The 22,440-nt window shown below is 45.5% G+C and overlaps 1 protein-coding gene across 2 annotated transcripts; it reads right to left on the reverse strand.

The window, feature by feature from the left end:
• Positions 1–6,455: 6,455 nt before the first annotated feature.
• Positions 6,456–22,382, reverse strand: LOC144166921 (DNA polymerase IV-like). 2 transcript variants are annotated; one of them, XM_077696372.1, is made up of 12 exons: positions 22,145–22,382; positions 21,830–22,041; positions 20,320–20,472; positions 18,863–18,994; positions 18,133–18,301; positions 17,927–18,051; positions 16,395–16,561; positions 15,402–15,531; positions 15,105–15,279; positions 14,430–14,637; positions 12,644–12,991; positions 6,456–7,051 (listed from the first exon to the last, which is right to left on the reverse strand). In XM_077696372.1, exons 1-12 carry the CDS (start codon positions 22,155–22,157, stop codon positions 6,937–6,939), a joined length of 1,947 nt encoding a protein of 648 aa, XP_077552498.1. In that variant the 5' UTR covers positions 22,158–22,382; the 3' UTR covers positions 6,456–6,936. The 2 variants fall into 2 exon arrangements, with proteins under 2 accessions (XP_077552498.1, XP_077552497.1); XM_077696371.1 differs by having other exon boundaries at positions 12,644–12,994; positions 22,145–22,381.
• Positions 22,383–22,440: the final 58 nt, after the last annotated feature.

A 22,440-nucleotide genomic window follows, 5' to 3' on the forward strand; every position in this document is an offset into this window, starting at 1 on the left:
GTAATGCAATCCTTGTTTTATCGCCTAGAAAATAAAGCTTTATTTGCAAATGTCTTAAGTTTATTAAATTACTGTGACTTAAAGTGATGTAAATTTAGGCAATTTAGGCTTCTGCGTTAGATATGAACACGGTGAATGACCAGCAGACGACGCGTCACGGAGGTAATTTGCAACGCTTGTACAACTTGGCACCGGCTGCCTTCCCTTGTTCTCTGTGTCATACGCATTCCTAAAAATACCGGTATTTTACCGTTTTCGTCGTGCTTATCTTCATACCAAGCGTTTTAAACTGGCCACAAGAATTTGTAACCCGCCATTCCAGCACACCGCTCTCTCTAGAGCAGAAATTTCCTAGGGGCTGCCTGGGGCGCCCTTACGCGGCAGCTTGACTTAGCAGCATTATGGCTGCATTGCGAAAACCATTCTCTGAAATGCAGGCATGGCTGGAGAGTAGGGTGGTAGTGTCACGATTCTGCGTGGGTTCCTCAATCACAGTACGGATACTAGCACAACGTGCGAATTAAAAACCTCGCTGAAGAAATTCAGGGGTTTAGCGCGCTGTTTTATGAGCTACCAGAGAAGGGGAGTAAAATTCGCAAATCCCCTTTTTTGATGCAAACTCGAAGAGAAGCTTTGTTTTACTGGTTGTCATAAATACTGCAATGGGTTGACTTCACATAAGTGCTTTTTAACATGACTACTGCTACGTTTTTGTAGTTGCGTCATTTTGCGCAAATGCGGCGAGGAATGCGGCGGTACAGCACGTGCGGCGCATGTGACCTAGTAAGTTCCCAGCGGGAGCGCCGAATAAAGATGCCGTTTGACCTTACGCACTCAGTTCAACCGTTCAACAGTGTTCGCACCAGGCTGAGACTTCTCGCCCTGACAGTGTGCCCGGGCTATTAGTGTACGCCTACTAATGAGGACATACGCCAACGAACATGCAAATACGTGCTGCTATAAAAGTGTAGCCACGCCACGCTGTCTGCCTTCGTGCGTGATGTCATCTGAATGCATGACATCAGAAACGGCGCTACGATCGATGCAAGCGTAGAGAAAGGAGGCGAGAGAGACAGAGGGAAGCAGAAAGCTGCGGAGGTGTGGCACTCGAAGGTTGCGCTCAACGTCGGCCGCATTGGCTGCGTCGGCATCGTCGGACAAATATAAAGATACAAAGTAATTCCTGCGTGGAGTGGCATAGGGGGAGCAAGGAGGCCAGCGTTTCGCAAGCCGCCGAGACCCGACGTCCCAGGCTGAACCCGGCAAATATTTGTCAAAAAAGTGCTGTAGACCAGCTCCCGGAGCTTACGTTCACAACACTTTGTAGACGTTTGCTTGATTTCGTGGCCGCTGGCAACCGGCTTGTATCTTGAGCAATACGCATACATCTTCGCGCGAGGCGGTTAATGTTTTGTATATCATGCGTTTCTTCTAGCGTGACAAGCCAAGGCCAAGCAGATGGTCGGAAAACGGTGCTTACCACGAGGTCTGCTCGCGGAAGGCTCTGAAGGTTCTAGCGTGCCTAGACACAATACATCGTTATCGCTTCCACGCAGCCGTAGAATAGTCGACTGATTTTAATGAGATAAAATTTATTGGTTTGGGAGGTACATTTAATTGTACAAAAGAAAATGGTCAAAACCGCAGGAGAACGCACACGCTGTCATGCCCCTTCATCTTTAACTCGCTTGTTTCAATGGAAAATGCTCAACTGAAACGGCACATTCCGATAGGGAAGCGAGTTCTAAAAGCAGCGCGATTTCAAGGTTGCCCTCTTGCGCAATCATGCATTCGCACACAGCACGAACGTTCGCGCACTTGCGCAAGAATTAATCAACTGAGCTTTTTCTGCTTCGTAAACCTTTTAAGCAAGAACACTTTATCGATCCGCCGCAAAGGGGTTTGTAATTAACATCACTTACAACGCTGGAGGCAAGGAACATTAATCCGCAAGGAAAACACTTTCCTGGAACCGTTAAGAGAGAAGGAGAATAGTTGTTCCTTCTGCTCACAGCTTTTCCTGTGCTGACAGAGAGTGCCTGATTTTTTAGGAATCTAATTTATTCCCAGGTACCACAACATAATTAATTTTTACAAGTGATGTAAATTTTTTGCACAATAATTTAAAGAACCTTATAACGGTACGGGACTAGTTGGGGCCCACCATTATAATTTGATAGCATATTCCGCTGTGCACCTGGTTGATCAGTGGTTCACGAAATAAGACCCACACAAGTGCATAAGAACGACACATGCATGCACTCCCTTCCTGACCAAAAAGAGCTTCGATCTCACGGAATCTGTGCTCAACAAGGAACTACATTTCAACTGTTGCTACAACAGGAAAATTAATAGGTGTGACAAAGACAAAGAAATAAAAATGTTTGTTGCATACAAAAGGTTAGGAACTGCAAAGTACTATTTCCAAATTTCTCCATGTAGACCGCATTGAAAATTAGACAGTCCATACAGCATGCAGAGTTGCGAAGGAGAAGCTTCACTATAGGATTCATGGAATGGGGTTTTAAATGGGTCGGATGGACACAAAAATGAGAATACAATCATGAGGGGAACGATCGCTGCTGCGAAGGATGAGCTACAGCCTGACCAAGAAATACTGGACAAAAGTACAAGGGGGGAACAGGTACAAAACAGACATAGGCAAAAAATATCTGCTGACTTTAGTATCAAAACTATGCATGACACTGCCTATAGGCTCCGTGCGCTGGTATGGTGGCGACACCAGCGCCTGAACTAGCGCCATCTACAGCCACTGGAGGCATTTATCGGATGTTGTCATCGCTTGCGCCCTTCCCCGCACTGCCCGTGCTACGCTGCGATGACTGCTCAAACCAGCGCGCTCGCTTTAACGGTTTTAGAGAGATGGGATATATTGGCTCGTTTTCTTTTTCATATAAGAAAATTTCAAAACGTGGTCGCCAGCTACACGCCGCAAACGACGTTTACTGCATCCGGGAGGAGCTAGCGAACGCAACGGAGCTGTTCGATGTTTCCAGCATTGGCGTTGGGCACATGACAGACGTGACCCTGGGCTGCGACTTTTAGTTAGAGGCGGCTACAGTGAATGGTTGTGAGTTCTGTTGTAAACACGCAGCTCACGCATCTCTGCACTTTATTATGAGTTCAGTGAGTCTAAGCGGTAGGCGGGAGAAGCTGCACGCGCAAGGCCGGGTGCCACGGCTCGCGTAAACATGCCGATGCAGTTGCTATGTTCGTCAACTCATAACTGTGAGCACCGGACAACTATTGCCAAATTTTAGCGCCGGTATCAAAGCCGGTGTTCCAGCTCTGTCCGAATCAACAAAATGTTAGTCGTATGGAGTTGGCCGCGATATCTGCGTCAAAGCAGCCGCTGAGGCCGCACGGTCAGAACCTCCGCGCGTACACCTATATAGGATGGGGTAAGCAGCGATGAGCACCATAATACAGAAGAGGAATAACCGATACAGATTGGTAAAGCATAAGCAACACGTAATGCTAAAATGCCGGGGAAGCATAAGCTCAGCGACAAAAAGAAAACGACCGACACCGTCACTGCTTCAAGATGATTGACGCGCATGTTAATGGCCCATTCGTTTAGCTGCGGTGGTTGCCTGTTGGATCACTGCAGTTTCGTGTTAACCGTTACTGTGCGTCATATTGCGTAGCACTCAGGTGAGATGCTGGCGCGCTGTTTTTGTTCCCGACGAAGCTCGCGTTGCCGATGCAAGTTTCGCCGGCTGTCGCATGAAGTTGATGGCGGGTGTGCACAGGAACAAGGTCCCCCCAGAGCGTAAACCACATTCACACAAAACAGCAAAACGAACGCTTATGGCCAGAAGTCGATCGGTGTTGTTTACATTGCCTGTCGCACTGCGCGGGTTCAGCGCTGTCGCCTTTCCGCTTCATTTCAAGGGAACCGAGATAAACTATTTTTTCGTCAGCCTCCTCGTGATCTTTTAAAAATGTTGCGGAGCCGTAGACCCAGAAATACGTACAGAAATGCGCACTACTAGCTCGACTTTTTCACGACTGCGGAATCTCCGCCCGGTAAGCCGCTCTTTCGGGGTGACCAACATCCGATTTTCGACGGCGCCGCTGTTCGGCAGCGCTGCGGTCGCGCTCGAAACACCAGCGCACGGAGCCTATAGCAGCATACGTACTCATACCGTGAAGTTCCAAAAGAGCGCCACCCAAACTACAGACATATCAAGTGAAAAATACGGGATGGGCCAACTTTCGGGTCTGGTGCGATAAACGACACAGAAGTGGCCTCACCACAAACCAAAGCTGCGGAGACATCATGTATAAAGAAGCTGGACAGGCTCTGTTTCTTTCGTACGAAATCGAGACATCTGCGGTGTTCGCGGCCGCTGGACATTTTCCTGGAGGGAGCTCCCAGGGCTTTCGAAGGTGTTGTCACAGGGTGGGCGATCTTTGAGGTCTTGTAGTAAATTGATCATTTCAACCCTAAAAATTGGTGGGCGATGTTTCGGGGGAGGGCGTTCTCTCGGAGCTTTTACGGCAATCGGAAAATGTGGGTAGTACCAATTTCACAAAGCTGCGATGGCTTTGGGGAATATGCTGTTTCTTCAGTTTCAACTGCAGTGATCTTCAGCCTGTGGTAGCACCTGACCGTTTTAGCAAGGATTGATAAATTGGACAAATGTCTACCGAAGTGCGTAAACGCTTTGAACAAATGTTTGCAGCACATGGTGTTGTCAAAGGTTGTGGTCATCTTTCTTCATATTTTTACGAAATTGACAGCACAATAACAGAGGCACAACAAACTACATAATGCACAATTAGGGATTGGCAGAGACACTCCAGAGGACACCAAAGGGACACTAAATGGTTAACAATGCTTTAACTCAAAAATTACAACTTCCGTAGCTCTTTCGTCTTTTGCTTGACAACAAATGATGCCTTGTTTGTCTAGGAATAAATAATTAAAGCTGGAATTTCTCTCTCTCTCATATTTTTTTTTTTCATTTCTTTGAGGTGTAAATTCTTCAATTTCTTGTGCTTGCTTGTTTTAATTTCTTTGTGCTGCATGTTCTGTGGCACTTCACTTTTGTAACCCCCCCCTTACTTAATGCCCTGCAAAGGTGTCTGTAAAATATTTTAAATAAATAAATAAATATATAAGAGCATTCCACAAGGTGACACTTGTGAGAGGAGGCTTGTCACTCTGTGCTTTAAGAATGCCCTGGAAGAATCCTGTCCACGCCTTACTAGCTGCCGCTGGCGTGTACAGCTAGGTACAGCAACTGCAGAGCGCTGGCTACTTCACATCTGTGCTTGTCACTGTGGCAGAGGAATTACTTAGAAGATTGTGCGTGAAGGCTCAGCCATGTGCAGAAGCTATGCAGAGCAGGCAGAACGTTGCGGTTATCCCATACATGTACACATTGTACCACAAGCTAAAAGAAGTGGCCCACTGCTCCGAAGTGAAAGTAGTCTTTTCTGCACCGAATAAGCAATCCAGAAACCATTGGGGGAACAAAAACTGTGGTAACAAGCACAGAAAGCGCTTTTGAAAGAAATGTGCGCGGCGGATTTCTTGCCCTACATTGGTGCTCCCCATAAGAGCATTACTAGAAGAGCTTCCGCATTCAGAAGCATGCCTCTTTTTGAAAAGACAGCTGCTGTCGGAAGGTGTGCTGACCGTATCACGCAAAAATAACTGAAGCTGAGCTGATAAACAGGCTGCCCCACACACGCGTAAGCTATCCATTCATTGCACAAGCAAAGAACGAATTGAACTTTTTTGCATGTGCCGCTGATTCACAACTGGTAGGCTGTGTTGTGGCTGCTGCTCATTTATACATGTGTTCAGGTACTTCTTTCCAATAAACCACTGGTCAAGTGATCGTATGTGTCAAGTCTTTGTTTAGTCTATGTCCCAGTTGCGCTGTCTTTTTTTTTGGACGCTGGCGGTGTAAGTGACACCAAAAAAGCCAACACTGCTTTTTTTTCTTCAGTTAGTATGTTCACCAGCTTTGTGGTTAGTACCTCTGTAAAGTAACACTCTAACATAAAAAAATAAGGAAAAAGAAAAAGGAAATCAAAATTACATGTCACTACCATTTAACAGTGAAGAAAGCTCAGGTTTACATTTTGTAAACAACGTAATTGTGATGCATCGCGAAATAGAAGTGACGTGAAAACAAGCACAAGGTCTTTTTTTTCTTTATTGCCTGTACAACGGCAGGCAAAAGGGACATTGTTTATTAAATTTTAGAGCGTGATAAGGTTTGTAAACTCTACGAACATGAATAGAAAAAATAAAAAATAAAAATGGAGGCGTAGATACGTTCAAAGGCGAGGTGAGGAGTTCCACCCTTGGCTTTCAGTCTTATCCCTTGTTGAAAGAATCATAATACTGCACAACTCTCAACGTTCTTTTCCACGACTGCAGGCCAATCACCCCAAAATGTTCACAACACCATTCATTGAGGAAGCCAGAAAGCACACAGTTTTTTTAATCCCTTTAGGTTGATACACATCAATGGGCAAAATAAACTACCATTCACTTGTTACAAAAGCTTTATACATTTTACACTGCGTCTGCACCGCAATGTTCTACTTGTAAAGAAATGCTACAGTACCATTTGGTGCTTTTGAAAATAAAGTCAATTCATTCTAAATTTCCCCTCGGAAAAACCTTCCATACCTTTGCAAAGTTAACTTACCAGTATAATTTCTTGATAAAAGAAAAAATAAACATGCTAGCCGTGCAGTTCACGTGGCTCAGGATTATGGTTCCAGGTGATAGAAGTGACTGCAAGGGCCTACAAGCAAGTCAGGACAGTCAGGATGATGCAAAGCCGACCACCACTTTTTGAAATTGTAACACGATTACTCTGACATATGATTTACAAATTATGTACACGTATATCATGTGTTTCATATGATGACGTACTGATGCTGGTCTCAGGTTTTTGAGCAAGAAGGAGAAAGGTAGTTTGTAATGGAGTTCTTTTGCTGACGTGGTTGACTGCACTTCAAACGCTTTTGTGATCGCTGGCTCTTGGGTGTTTCAAATTTTCTGGAAAAGGAAAAGAAGAAACATGGCGCGATCACTGTAATTGCTCTAGTGTACAGTTGCGAGCTCATACACACACACACAACTGGACATGTGAATCTGACACTCCTCGACAGTAAACCAACAACAATTTTTGTAGCAACAGTATCTGCAAATGTAGAATTGACAGTTCCCCTATAGAATACAAAGACTCAGAGATGAGGTTAGTGTACAGTTATATGTTTGTAAGGCCTTTCAGATGACCTTTAAAATGAGGGCGAATGCACCATGCATTAGTTATCAATGTAGAAGTCACAATGGCCACACTTATCCATTCTCTAGCAAAAAAAAAAAAAAAACTTTGTTACCTGAGAGCCTAGAAACTTGTGAAGAAAAATGCAAGTTCAGCAACGTTTCAAGATAACTGAACCAATGCCATTTTCAATGCGCTAATGGCATATATGAAAATATGCAGTTAATACAAAAAGCATTTGTTTCAAACTAGTGAAATATAATGAGTAGTAAAGGCAGAAAGTTGGGCTAGGTGGTAACAATATTAAGACATGATTACTACCGACCTAGAAATAAGGGCAAAAAGAGGGTACACTGGACGTGTAGTAATTTTTTAAGTTCCTTATTTCTACTGAGCTTCTTAAAGTAAAAGTAGGAACCCAGCCTGTTTTCATAAATATTGTGGCTTCTGTCATTACTAAGGCACTAAGCCACTTGTCCCAGAGAGGAAAGAGTCCTACCCACTCGAACACGGCTATATCAAACCCGTTTACATCGAATTATCCTTTACATCGAACTATTTCTGGACACAGGACATTTACAATGAGAATATATAGCAAAAACTACGCTTATATCGAACAAAAGTACCAGCGACAACCGATGTATCGAATGCCAAATGCCGCAGAAGTACCCCCCCAGGTTGGCTTTCCCTTGGGGTGGAGGAGAAATTCCACTGGCACACCCCTCAAAGTGGTCTAGCCCGGCCGCTCATGGGCAGCAGGTGGTTCTTTTCCCTCCCTCACCTCACTCTCCCTATCGCAACTGTGCCATCGCGTCGTGTAGGGCGAGCCGTCGACACCCCCCATTTTGCAAAAAATGATCCCAGCCCGCCCACCATGCTTTTTTTACCATTCGCTGCGCTTGCATAGTTCCTGCTTTGTGGGCTATTTCAAAAGTGTAGCTGTGGTGGCTAGCCCTTGTGTCGCTAAAGAAAGGCGTATTTAGTGACTCTAGCTAGAGTGAAGTGGCCAAATTTGCCATTCACCGTGAAGCGGGCAATCGTAAATCGAGTTGAACTTGGTGAGAAGTCGACGTCTCCTCAGGCACGAGATTTTCGAGCACACCTTGTCAATGTAGGTTCTGGGCAGACGTTATTAAAGAAACCACACGCTTCAAGTCTACTGGCTTGTGCCTGCCAGTGATGAACATCATAAGGGGTGCAACAAAGTCACTGCCGGTGTTTCTGAAGTGTGGAGCGAGCTGTTGGAATTTCTGGACGCCGTTGCTGGAACGTTCGGCAAGTATGTGTGTGAATGATGGTGTCACAACCATGGGAGAGTTTGGATGACTGCGTTGTCGACACCATACCGAGTGCGTGAAAGCGGGCACAGCGAGGAAAGCAACAACAATCCTTCGCCAACAACCTCCGAAGTAATTGGTGCACTCGCACTAGTCCGGCGCTTCTTTGTAAATGTGAAAGACTGCAGCCTCAGCTGCTCCGACCCTTTAGACAATGTGAAGTGGGTACTGTCTCGGGCAGCGATGTTGTTCAAGCACAAGATACAGGACTACTGCGCAAGAAAGTGAGGCAATTTCACCAATAAAATGTTTTTATAAAGCTATGTGCTTTTAGGACGTCCAATTCCTTGGCTTTCTTATATCGGATGATCCCCCATATCGAAGTGATAGGTATTTTTTTGCGAGTTCAATATAACCAGGTTTGATTATTTGTGGCATAATTTCCCCATGTACAGTCGCCAGCAAAAGTTTGCGGGATGTGCAGCGCGTGGCCGAGCGGCGCAAAACTGCATTGTTGCGCCATCTGCAGTAAGCGAGCGCCGAGTCGAGGCTCAAGGAACTGGCATGCTAGGCGTGCTTTGCGCATGCCTGTCCGTTATGTGTTACCGGGCATCTCTGATCACTCACTTGCCCGTGATGTGCTTACGATATTCGCGGCAGCAGCGGTGGCGCCGCGTGACCATCGCCGTCGTTCTGCTATCACTGGTACTAAAAAATACGGAGCCCGCGGCGGCTGTTTGCGCGGCGCGCAACATTGAATAAATCTTATCTTCCAAGTTTTGTAATGGCCCACGACTAAATTTATTTTACAGAAGCTATTTAGGCAACTTGTCGGAAGCTGCGGCCGTCGACGGGGTGCATAGAAAAATGTCGCGACGTCAAATTTATTCTTGCAGCAAAGCAAACTCTCTGGTGAATGATCTAGCGCTGAGTCTAATGTAGGTATCATGTAAAACATCATAGTGAAATTGGCCGCAAGGACGACGTTAGCATTACACCGAATCACATTTACTTGACATAGTTCGTTTTCAGGGAAGCTGTAAACGATACAGAATTCCCGTGTGCTGTGCGTACATGACAGTCTAAGGAGGAGGTACGGTTACAGAATAAGGCTACTACTCTTGTTTTGTGGGAACTATCCCATAATGAATTTTGTGATAATTAGCCGCTGAGACGACTACAATGGCAATTGTGGGTCAGCTAACAGTTTATCGGTTCTTAGGTTAAAAATAAAATACAAAATATTTTTTGCTCAATCAGTAGGCCCTCTTGGAAGATGAGGCCGTGTTCAAACTGTTGCCCCAACTGTCGCAATAATTATAAAGAAAGACAACATTTCACGTCTCAGCCCACCGAATTGCGTGACACGTCGTTTTTTTACGCCCATAGATCACGATATGGCTTTTGCGTCGGTAGTCTGAACATAGCCTAAGATTTATTCAACGTTGCGCGCCGCGCAAACGGCGGCCGCGGGCTGCGTATATTGTAGCCCCAGTGATAGCAGAACGACGGCGATGGTCACCCGCCGCCACCGCGGCTGCCACGAATATCAAAAGCGTGTCATGGGCAAGCGAATGATCAGAGATGCCTGGTAACAAATAAAGGACAGGCATGCGCAAAGCACGCCTAGCACGCCAGTTACTGAACCTCGACCCGGCGCCCGCTGGCTGCAGATGGCGCAGCAATGCAGTTTTGCGCCGCTCGGCCACGCGCTGCACATCCCACAGACTTTTGCTGGCGACTGTACCTAAAGCCAAACTTGCCCAGAGTCTTTGACACCTTACTTTTTGAAGAACTGTTAGGTTCAAATTTCATCTTGCCTTATAAACCATGTACAAGCCGTTTGATCCATATCTCGTGTATAGCTTCGTCTGTGGTTACCTTAGTGCCAGCAATGCTTCCAATAAAAAGTTAGCCCCTTTTCAAGCTTAGCAATGTTCATTCATACGCTGTGTTGCACTTGTGGCCTTGCTTATCATGCTACTTCTCTTTTCATGCAGTTAAAGGAACACTGAAGTGAATTAGTCAAGCTCCTGTTTTTGCTTGCACTGCGTACACTGGCTCAAATAAACACACTTTTCATCGTTTATCCCGTCGATAAGGCGGTATTTATTTTATAAAGCCTGAAAGAAGAAAAACTACCATGTGCGGTTTGTGGTGGCCGTACCAACTAAAGCAGTGACATCCATAGAAGGTGCGACGTGATTGGACAATGCACAAGATTGGAATTCAAACCAGTTTCGGTTTTGGTTCTGTGAAATAACATGCTTGGCATCCGACGTTATCCCTGGCGGGGCATTCTCCTCGATATCTCAGTAATCGGCTTACCGCACTTCTGCCGTGTTAGCTCTAAACCTACCAGCACGGCTTGGAATCATAACAATCACTAGCCGAGGTGTACGCATGGATGAACGCCCCCTGCGTCACCGCAGAAGGTCAAATGAGATGCGCTGTTGGAGCTTGCCTGGCTCACGCCTGTACCGTAAAAAGCGTGTTCACACCAGGCCAAGGGTCGGCTGGTTTGGGACTGTGCCCCCAAGCAGTCGGTGCTTATGAAAACACCATGCCAACAAGAACTTGCCAGCGTGTCACTCATGGAGCAATAAACGTTACAGCACAAAAATAGTGAATTCAGTATAGAAAACACTGCTCAAAAACAAATAAATGAACTTCACAAAAAAAAAAAAAAAGCACTATCAGGGATTCAAACATGTGATATACCTAGTGCTCCAGACCAATCGACCATAAGCCAGTGTTGCCAGGGGCGGAAACATAAAGTATATAATGTACAGTCTGTTTACATTTTTATTTAGTTTTAGCATTTCAAGCGGTTTAGATGACGCTTTTTTGAATGGCGCTCGTGCAGTAAGCGTCCCCCAAATTCCCACAATATCTAATGCCTAGCGACTGCATTCCTTAAGTGTAAAAGATGTGTAGTCAAGCTGCTGACCACTGTGCTATTTCACCCAGTGCAAAAAGTGCTTCCCGCACCTTTGTTTTACGCTGTGCGATAAAGGTTCCGGATGACTTCTTAGTATGTATATTAACTTCGCTGACCCTTCTCTCGCCTTTAATTGGCCTTAGATCTTTCTGCTAGTGCACCAGTCAGCGAAGCGTCGCATGTGTGTCTGTGTGGAGCTACTTGGACTTAGAACTTGATACAGTCTACAAACTACCAAACTAAAGGCATATTTTTCCAGGCACAAACAATTTGCGGCTTAGTTTCAATTAAGCGAACGAACTGCGACGACCCACCGGCAGCCGGCCGACTAAATACTGGGCCGACTGATTCTGTTGGAGGGTCGGCGAGCCGTGCAGTACTGCAGTCAAGCCAAGCCATCTCATTTTGACATCATACGAAATGTCATAGAAAATCTGCAAGGAGGATGCAGAGAGGCGGACAGCAATTTTGAATTGATTTTTCTACTGAACAAAGTCACATAAACGCAGCAAGAGTGGTCGAAACATGGCCTACAGACTCCAGACTACAATTTGCGCTAGTAATCCGGCAATGTTTACAAATCACTTCAGTGTCCCTTTAACATTACTAATTAGGACTTCGTGATAAGTGCACCAAAAACTGGGAACCATTTTCTGGTGCACCCTCATCCCTCACTATGCTTGTCATGAAAATCCAATGAATCAGTAATTAGCCACAATGTGACGGTTTTTTAAGATTAATCAATGCAACAGCGCCTACAAAGCCAGCATTTGTGCTTTCAAAATGTCAATCCATTCCTCTATTTGTAGCCCCACAGTCTCTCCATGCTGCTTCTAGCACTGCAGCATTTTGTGAGCCACCAAATGGAGTTCTGCAATTTAAACAGAGAATGAGGAGCACCACACTCTTTGCTTAGCACGCATTTCCATAATGCAAAGCATTACAACTTCGGAAAAAAAAAAAAAAAAAAGAGCTAAGTAAACAAATAAATTAAAGCAAAAGGAAGAAAAAGAAGCATCTACATTTTGGTCCCAATGCCGTTCAAGGCCCCCCTCCCCCCCTTTCGATGAATGGACATCCAACCATCTTTCACTAACTACTGCTGCAAATGCAAATCACTTATGTTGGCAGTGAGACATGCGCACCTCTTTTCCGGTGTGGGGCTGCAGAGAAACTCCTGGGATGAGAGCATCTCCCGGATCACGGGCTTGTTGAGGCACGTGTCAATGTGCTCGTTCACTTTGGACCAATCCGTCTCCCTGATCACACGGCCACACACAGGGCACTCGGCAAACGTCGGCCCCTCCTCCTCCTCCTCTTCCTCCTCCTCCTCCTCCTCATCCTTTTGAATTCCAGATCGCTCATCCTTAGAAGGGATGCTGCTGCTGCCGGCCGCTACTGAGCTGCCTTCCTCCCTGGGAACACAAGTGGGTGGCTGGGGCACCGACGACTCATCAGGCGCTCTTGAAGGGCCCGCAGAATCTGCTCTGTGGCTGCTGAAAAAAGAAAGGCACTGTAAGGACACACTGTGGTAACCTCAAAATCCAGTCTATGCACTTCACTGTACTTGCTGACTGGACGTAGCTACTACCATTGTGATAGCAAGGGAAAGATCCAGAGAAGACCTATGGCGGTGCTTCCTAGCAACAGCCAATTACAAAAACGAGGGGAGCTGGGAACAGCTTTACGTTCATTTCACACAGCTGGGCCTAGGGTTTACAATTTTCACAAGACATTTCACGTTATTGATGCATTGCAGGGCATTAGAATTTGAGAAGCACTGACTGCAAGAAGCATAGATGGCTGCAAGCAATCCCAAAACTGCGCAGAAAAAATGCATCGTATTTCGTGTACATACAAAATTTCTGCCACTTGCTGCTTCGACTGAGATTACTGTTGCTAACTTCAGTATATTGATTTCTTGCTCGCAATGTTACGGATAAAGTGCTAGCATAATTACCATACAGATGTCCTGTTTCTTGATGCTTAATTTTGATTTTTTGTAGTTAACAGCACAACTTTGCCCCTTTTTTTAACGTTAGATTTGCATGCATAGCCACCGAGGCCCCAAACGCAATAACTAAACAAGGGGAAGTCTCAAAATCTTCAGTTCAGGCATAAGGGCTCGGCACCTCTGCTCCATTTTGGAGTTGACTTCCCAAAGAAGCAAAAAAGTGCACAAGACAGACCAATATGGTTGTCACTTTCTTGATAGTTTACTAGCTAGGTACAAAAAACGTGAGGAACATGACAGAAATGAATAGGGTTAAACAGTGTAAAACTTAACAAGCTTGCTTTGTTCTAGCCTGCTATGAATAATTTGCCCATAAGAATGCTCGCTTCTTTGCTGAACCTTTCCCCTTTATGAAAAAAAATCCCGGGCCATCTCCACTAACGTGAAACCTGGGGAGGGGTAAAGCATGCAGTGAACAAGTGTATACTTGGCGCTTTGGCATTTTTGCCCATGGAGATGAAACCACTGGGGGATAGAGGTATAGAGCTTTGCTGTAAGACTCGTGTCTGAAGCACCAAGCGCTCCAAAACGAGGTGTTAGAAAATGAGTGTCCTGGTGTGTTCTTTTAGTATGAGTTTTTGCCCACGGGGGTGAAACGTTCTAGCGTGAGACGGCGGAAAATGAGTGTCCAGGTGGGTTCTTTTAGTATGCATTATGTTCTAGCGCGAGGCTTTACAAAACGAGTGTCCCAGTGTTTTAGTACCATGACTACATGACACTACAACGACATGAGACGATGATGACACGAGACGCCGACAGCCCGAGCCCTTAAGGGGCTTCGCCTCTAAAAAACTGACTGCGGCGTCATCCCTTGTATGTCCAAGAATAGACTAGAACATAAGTTGAGTGCTGGCCTGGTCAATTTTGCTTTTGCTGATAATCACAGCACTAGTGTCAATGACAGCAGGGTGCCTTACACTTGGGCCTTGTCCGGAGAGTCCGCGCACACTGCCTGTTCGCCCAGGCAGCTGTCGATGTGCGCGTTCACTGCACTGGAGGACATGGTGCCCAGTGCCTTCTGGCAAATGGGGCACTCGGCCGTCTTCTTGCCGGACAAGAACTCCGACAACGTCGGCTGGGATGATGAGAGAGGGGCACCGTCGTCCAAGCCTGACAGCCGCACTCCTAGAAGCATGCATGTAAGTCTTAAATGCGTATGCCAACTCTGCATGCTGCATTGCTTCCTCTACATGTAATAGCTCTACATGTGCTAGCTCTACATGTGCTAGCTCTACATGTGCTAGCTCTACATGCTACATGCCGCACATGCAAAGAAATTTATACAGAAACACAGATCAAGTCAAACGGGCAGCCAGAAGAAGATGCAAGAAAGGTTACACCTTCAAGGATGCCAGTATCACCTAGTTTTACAGAGAATCCACCACTGAATTCTGAGTGAAACTTGAGGCGTGAGGTTGAGTGAGGCCCCAAACACAAACTACCACACGACATACAAATGCCATATGTATGTAACATCAATTTTACCAAATTTATAATATGCTTGAAAAAGTTTATACATGAGCACTTAATAGTAGTAGCGTCAAACCTGCCACTGGCATTCCTTTCCCTTAGAGAACTAAAGCACAGCCCACCCATGAGTCGCAGCCGGAGGGGCTGGCCCGGCTTGGCTGCGGCTATCTCCTGGTGCAGAAGTCGCAAGGCTGCCTGCTTGATGGTCTCCAGCTTGCAGGTGGCGCTCTCCAAGGTGACGCTACGGGTCATCACGTCAAACATCACCGTCTTCATCTTCACTGTCACCACCCTGCCCTGGATGGTGAGAGCCACGAGAGGAAGAGTGCTTCGATCAATGTGCTCGTGCGCTGCCGCAGGTACAGTAGAATGCGAACAGTCACAACGACAAAATGAGTGCTCCTGTGAATGGCACCTACTGATATGCCTTTCGCTTCCACCTGCAGCCAGAGTTCTTCGCACAGCTCTTCACACTTGGAGGAGAGCTCCTCTGGCGCACTGATTTCAGGAAATGTTTCTTCAACGCTTTTCGACTTCCGACTTGAGTCACTGCAGATCAACATGCACAAACACAGTTCGCATCAGGCTAAGTTAAGAGAACCTTCCAAGAAAAGTGCACCTTTCACTGGAAGCTAGAAAGCTTGCAACTAATTGTCTATTCTTGCAGATTTTAGGTTTTGCAACTGGTGGTCTATTCAAAACTTGCCTACATTTAACTCAAACAAAAGACGAGGCAGAGAAGTATTAACTCAAGGAATGTGGCACATGCAACGTGCATTCATGCGGAAAACACATTCCGCATAAGAACAAAAAAGTGAAAGCTGTCCTAACAAACACAGCTAGAGGTTGAGTTTAGAAAACTAGTCTTCTACAGTCTCAACAGGTGGCAGCGCATTGGGTATGCCTAGTTAGACTTTTGATTGCAAAATTTTGGTTATTTGCGTGCAGCCATAGTGAACAAAGTACAGGCTGTCAACGAAAAGAGCTCTCAGTCAATACAAATTTCTGGCAAGTGGGAAAGGTGTGACCACTGTCCTTCGGTACTTTCAATGAGGCCTCTATGCGACAAAAATGCTAAAACTGCCTTCTAGCCTGCGCTGTACAGCCTAGCATAGAAACCACGGCATTGATACGAGCATTGCTGAGGAAGGAGTCTGAGTGGACTTGGGGTCACGCTCAACAGTCAGCCTTTGCCACGCTCAAGGAAATGCTCTGCTCTGACATATGCATGGCTCGGTACAACACAGCATACAAGATGACAGTATCAGCGGATGCCAGCTCTTTCGGTCTTGGTGCCATCCTGCTACAGGAGCAACCTTCCAATGAGCGTCGAATTCTTACAGCTCTGTACGAGGCTGCACCCCATCTGTGCACATTGTCAAAAGAGTAACACCATGCATGAGAGGACACACCTTTTGACCTCAGTGCAGCCAAGGCCAAGTGCAGCTCGCAGGTAGAAATGTGCACTGGCTTCCCCAAAGAGATGACCAATCTCAGCACGCTTCACCCACAGGTCATGGCAAGTCTGCGCGCCAAGCGCCACCAGCAGCTGTTCCTGTACGGCCCCTATGCCCGGTACCTAGGTTCCAAACAGAAAAGAACCCAATTCTATAGGAACACCACAAGGAGTAAATTTAAAAATAAAAGAAAATGACAATTCACAACAAAATGGGGGAGTACGTATTACAAACTGAAGTTGCCACAGGGCAATTAGACATGTCATAGTGGAGAGTTATGGCTTAATTTAGACCACCTGGAGTTCTTAATATAGGCCTGAATATCAACACTTTTTGCTTACATCACACAAACGGCCACCATGGCCGAGATCACACCTGTAGCACCACACCTCATCCACCGAGCCACCGTGGCAGGTGCCAGTTTCGTAAATAGGTTGTTTCACAAGTACAGGGTTAGTATGGACTTTAAAAGCAGAATTTCAAGCGTTTTCAAGGACTTTCAAGGACCAGAAAGCACATTTTCAAGGTCCCCATCTAACGTTTTATCGGGGATTATTTATAACTTTTTCAACACAATGCAAAATTTTATTGCCAAATGCCTAAGCATATTAGTGCACATTTAGATAGGTGCTAACTGGTTCGTGAATGCTCCCCCAGCTTTATTTTTTATTTCATAGTCGGTATTTACAGGTTTATCTTTTTTCTTAGTGTTTTGCTGAGGCTGTTTGGTTTCAAAACTTAGTTAATGTTGCCTGCATCTCCAGGTTTTTCAGCAAGATTATCAGCTGAAATTAAATGAGCAAGTGTTGCTGCAAGGCAGGATGAACTATGTACACGTCCACCATTTGCACGTAAAAGCAAACGCAGATGGAGCGTATAAGGCACAGCAAACATGCAATGAGTGGCCGTCCACAGACTAGATGGAACATGCAAGATAGAGAACAGAAGCCGGCTTTCATTGGAATGTATGTGACATGGATTTTATTGAGGAGTGTTTTTGTGAAAAGACAGGGCCATTGGTTCTCTCCAGAAAAATCAAGGGTTTTCAAGGACCATTTAAAAATTCCAGGACTTTCCAGGCCTTGAAATTGACGCTTCTAAATTCAAGGGTTTTCAAGGTTTTCAAGGACCTGTGCGAACCCTGAAGTAGGCTAGGTCCTGCACTTTTATGTTTTAGTTTTTTACCTCCATCCAACCTTCACAGCAACACTGACATTTGTCCTTGCCGCAAAGTACGCAGTCTTTGGGCCTCTTCACACAACCCACATTATTAGGCTGGCTTCTCTTCCCAACACCAAAGCTGCGTAAAACAGTTGTGTAAAGAGGTGAATAAAATGAGCGCTGAGGAGCAGGAGGATCTGAGTATGTCACGTATCAGCACCTACATTCAAATCCTCCCCTCATTCTCTGTTGGGGTCTCTGGCCCATCTACGGCTAAAGACCAACAAGCCAAGTTGAAATTAAGGAATTCAAAATGACTTGCTTACCTTACGAATCGGGAGAGAAGACACAAACGCTTGGATGGCGTCAACGTCATTAGCAAGCCTGAACTGGTTGTTTGGCTTGCGGATGTCCGAGCAGATTTTTGCAAGGAACGTGTTCGCGGCTATCCCTGAAATGGGGAAAGCCCATTTAAACGAGGTAAAACACGGAGCAGCTTAGCTAAGGCTGCCTTACAAGCCTTTGTGCTTACCAGCACTTGCAGTCAGTTGAGTTGCTTCAAAAATTTTTTGCCTCATTTGTTGAACAACATCTTCAGCCTCGGCATCGTGCATGGCCATGTACTCAGTGATGTCTAAGTATGCTTCATCGAGTCCAACTGGGGCAAAGTCTTCATCATACTGCTCTAGCACTTGTCGAACCTTTAGTACAGGGAAATACACAAAAAGAAATCATCTTTCACCATAAAAAAAAAGAGAGAGAGAGAGACAGCATCGGCCACATAATAAAAAGAAAGCCAGTATGCTGTTTTTTTATATGTCAGAGAAGGAGTGGCAAGGAAAGTTGGGTTGGCCCATCCAAAAGGATTGGATGTTCACTTTGAAAGGTTGCGTACTAGCTACGTGGTGACAGGACAGTGTCAGTTTTAAAAAGAGCTGCAAGCGGTTTTTGATTATGGATTTAGCACCTGAAACATTTTATCAGCTGCAGATTTTTCGCATGTTTGAGTTACAGTAAAACCTCATTACAAGAGACACTGTTACAAGAGGCACTGGGTTATACGAGACATTTGAATGAAAGTGGTTTGGTTGGTTTTCCTCTGTTCGACATGTTAGCAACATTGCATACAAAAGGCCTTGGTTACAAGAGACACGTATTTTGGCTCCCTTGAGTGTCTCTTGTAATGAGGTTTTACTGTATGTGATTCAGCTACGAGACTTGGTTAGATTTTGACAGGAATGACACATGGATTGGGCACGTACCTTTTTGCTCACTGATTTGTACTTGTCAAAGTTTGGGCGGACAATTTTTAACGATGGACAGAGCTTTTTGCCAATGAAGCCAGGCATGGCAGCTCGGACACCAAACTTCCTTGCCTCGTAGTTGGATGTCGACTGCAATGGGGAAAGCATGGGCTGTGTTACAGGCTGTATCTCCTTGGCAAAGAGCGTACAAAATTGATGCACCCATGGAAAGAGCATGTCTTAAATATGTTGTAAACAGGCAGACCGAAAACAAAGGCGGCTGCCAGAATCAGTTGGCACTTTTGTAAATTTGTTTTGTGTAATGAATGCAGTCCTTCTGCTTTCGTGAGGAAGCACAATTTGAAAGTGGTGGAAAGATGCTTGGACGTGCGCAGCTATGCCCCATAGAGGAATAGCGGGTCCCAGCAGCCTAAGCCCTTCCTGTCTACAAGGTGCATTGCAAAAGTGTGTTATGATAAGATACCCCTGAAAAAGAGTAAAAGTATAGACAAACACCATAGAGTGCAAGCCTGCTGCAGGCAACACTAATAAATGAAATGTGCCAGCGTTGACGGCCAGAAGGTAATGCAAGAAAGACTCGATGCCAGCAGAGTGCCGAAAAAAAAAAAAAAAAAAAAGGCTGATGATTACGACACTCCCTAATGCGAAATTTGTGTGCAGCGCGAACTGCAGTCTTATTGGTGACGGCGCATAGCTGCTCCGTCTCACGAAGTGATCGCGTAATGAGAAAACGCACGGCGGTGCGTGCTACTCTGCCGTTATCTCACACCGCGTCACCGCCGCCAAGCACGTTGCAAATCGTGTTTAAACAACTCCCACGCAAATGACAGCGATGGTAAGCCTCTGCACCAGCGGCGTGAACCGTGTCTCAGAAAATGAACGCGTCCTCGAGTGTGTCATCATCGAGTGGCATGTGCTGCTATGCGCGAATCTCGCAGCATGTTTCACTGCCTCCCCCTCACACTTTTGTCGTGCGCCGCCGCTAGGGAGCATCTGGCACAGCTTTGGCATACCGCCCTCCCCCTCACACTTTTGCCACATTCCTCCTCCGTTTTCTTTCTGCCCTCAGTTCTCCCTTCATTCGTTTGGTAATGAGGATAATACCGCAGTCAAACTACAGTAGCGGGCACCAAAGTGCTGCGTTCTAAAAGGCTAACCATAACAGGGATCTCTCCTCAGTGACACGTAAACACAGAAACTGTGAATAAACCATAAAAAAGGGCATTGGGGATATAAAATGAGTGCTGGGAAGGGGTGACACACTTGGCGACATAATTGTGAGATTGATGATGTTTGTGAAAAAAGCAATACTGGGCTCAGCTGGCCTGTCACTTCATGATTGCACAAGTTCAGTAAGCACGTTCAAAGTGCGTTTCAGGACACCTTTGATCACAGTACACTGAGCTCTCCAATGCCAACAAAATAAAAAGCAAGAGGCAAACATCAACCCTTACCAGCATTCCCATAGATCCGACAGCCATCGGTACGTCTTTCAAAGAAGGGTCGTCAAGCATTTCAACAGCTGCGAAGAAAGCATCCATGTCAACATGAACAATTACTCTGCTCAAGTCACGGGACTGCTCCATCCTTTCGACAAGCATGTCCATCTGCAAAGGAGGAGAGAAAGAGAGAGAAATTCATCCGTGACAGACTGAATGCTTTATTTGAATGATAACCAAATGTATGTTGTTAGGAGCCTTGTTAGAAAATTATTAATATATTTGTATTGCACATAAACAATTGAGACTACATAGCCATACATTTAATTATTCTTTGTGTTTGGGGAAACTACCACTACAAAGTTTTTGACGTTTGGCTGTGTTAAGAAACCACTAGCTACAGTGTTTTTACTAAAATAATCAATGTATGCTCCGTTAGTGTCTCTAGAACAGAAAACTTGCAGAATATGAAAAGAAAAAAATAATAATGGAAACATACCTGCCAACATACCACAACTGCAGCCAGTGTCAAATGCCCTGACAGAAGAATGTCATCCAAGTGTTACTCATGCCACACTTGGCAGGCAGGTTTGCATAAGCAGCTTACAAAACTAGTCTAACTAGCACTCACCAGGAGTGGGCTAAAGGCAATGCAATTTTATGGGAGCACATATGCACACACAAATTTGCATCACGTGTCGTGCTGTGCTAAGGGCGAGAAGACAAATTTAATCTGGCTCAGTTTCCCCAGAATAAAAATTTGAAGCAAAATTTGGTTTTCCACAATGCACCTTTTAGGCATTTATATTAAAGGGCTCACTTGATTTTAGTTAAAGAAAAAAATGTTAGTGTTGTGTTCTAGATTTGCAGACTCTCCTGGCCAAGCTGGGGAAAATTTAGTCCCCCAACTCCATGGAAGTACTGAAGTCGTTCTAAAATTCACACTCATATGCTTCGACAATTAAGGTGGTTTGAAGTGCAATATTCGAGAGTGCTGAAAAAGAGCCCTATGAGGAGCATATATGTATACCGGAGAGTGGTGACAAGTTCAGTGGTGAGCAGCCAATGAATGCAACACTGCATTACTTCTTACTGCGTCAATACAAAAGTGTGCCATGAGGCATGAACAGGAGGGGTTGTTTTTCAAATGTTCCAACCTACGATAACTCATCTCCTCCTGCGATTTCCAAATCAAACTTCTATAAAGTTATAAACTAGTACGAGGAGTGTCTAAAAAGCTTAATGCGTCACGGCACTTCAAGCTGACGGGTGCTTGGGTTGGAAGAGTGCATGAACTGCCTGAAACGTAGAAAAAAGAAAGAAAATTGCTTCTCCTCGCAACAAGGTCTTCGAATATTCTTATCACGCCTGCAGTTTACGACTATATATATTGACGGGGTGATGGTAACAGCACACTGGCTTAAATGACAATGAGCCACCTGCATGACAGAGGTTTTAGTGTTCCACCGCGCCAAAAAGCAGTGCTCGTGCAGCTTGCAATGGTTCTTCGCACCACGATACAAACCTGTTGCTGAGACGCTTGCAGCTGCGCCGGGGTTAAACTATTTAGTTCATCAAACATGGACTTGATCCGTAGGTTTATTCGCTGCTGGCGCTTCTGCTGGTGTTCATAAAACGGTGTCCCCTTAGACGCGTCTTGAATTATCTTGTTCACACGATCTTTGTCGATTCCTTGAAGACCTGCTTTGCTCGCATTCAGCTCCAGTATTTTCACATCTGCAACGTAAATTTGACACACGGTATACTCCCTGACAGCGATCGATTGTGGAACACAAGTCAGTATACCGTAGCCACAGAGTTGCATTGTTAGCACACTCACCAGACGCTGCCATATTCCTTCGTGCAGGGGTGCGATTGTCAAACTTCGACAACAAATAGCGTCATGCTGCTGCTGAAAAAGCGGGCACTACGGGTGTGCTCTAGACATTCCATGCAAGAATCCTAAACGAATTTGTTTGTTCACTTCATATGGACATTTTCATGCCTGCAACTGATCAAGGCACAGCAGGGCCTCGCACAGAAAGGCGCCTAACTACCGAAACCAAACGCACGCGGCAAGTTACGCGCGGAAAACAGAACTACCGGAACCGGAAATGACTTTTCCGTGGCCTTCCA

Source organism: Haemaphysalis longicornis, unplaced genomic scaffold (assembly GCF_048455015.1).
Source record: "Haemaphysalis longicornis isolate Haplotype H1 unplaced genomic scaffold, Haemaphysalis longicornis Haplotype H1 scaffold_199, whole genome shotgun sequence".
Taxonomy (NCBI): domain Eukaryota; kingdom Metazoa; phylum Arthropoda; class Arachnida; order Ixodida; family Ixodidae; genus Haemaphysalis; species Haemaphysalis longicornis.

Bases quoted from the DNA above. Each gene is read 5' to 3' on its own strand.
- LOC144166921 (XM_077696371.1), bottom strand. The intron at 20,473-21,829 runs GTTTGTATCGTG...CCTCCTTTGCAG, and splicing joins TGCAAGCGTCTCAGCAACAG to ATGGACATGCTTGTCGAAAG. The intron at 15,532-16,394 runs GTGTGTCCTCTC...GTTGATCTGCAG, and splicing joins GGCTGCACTGAGGTCAAAAG to TGACTCAAGTCGGAAGTCGA.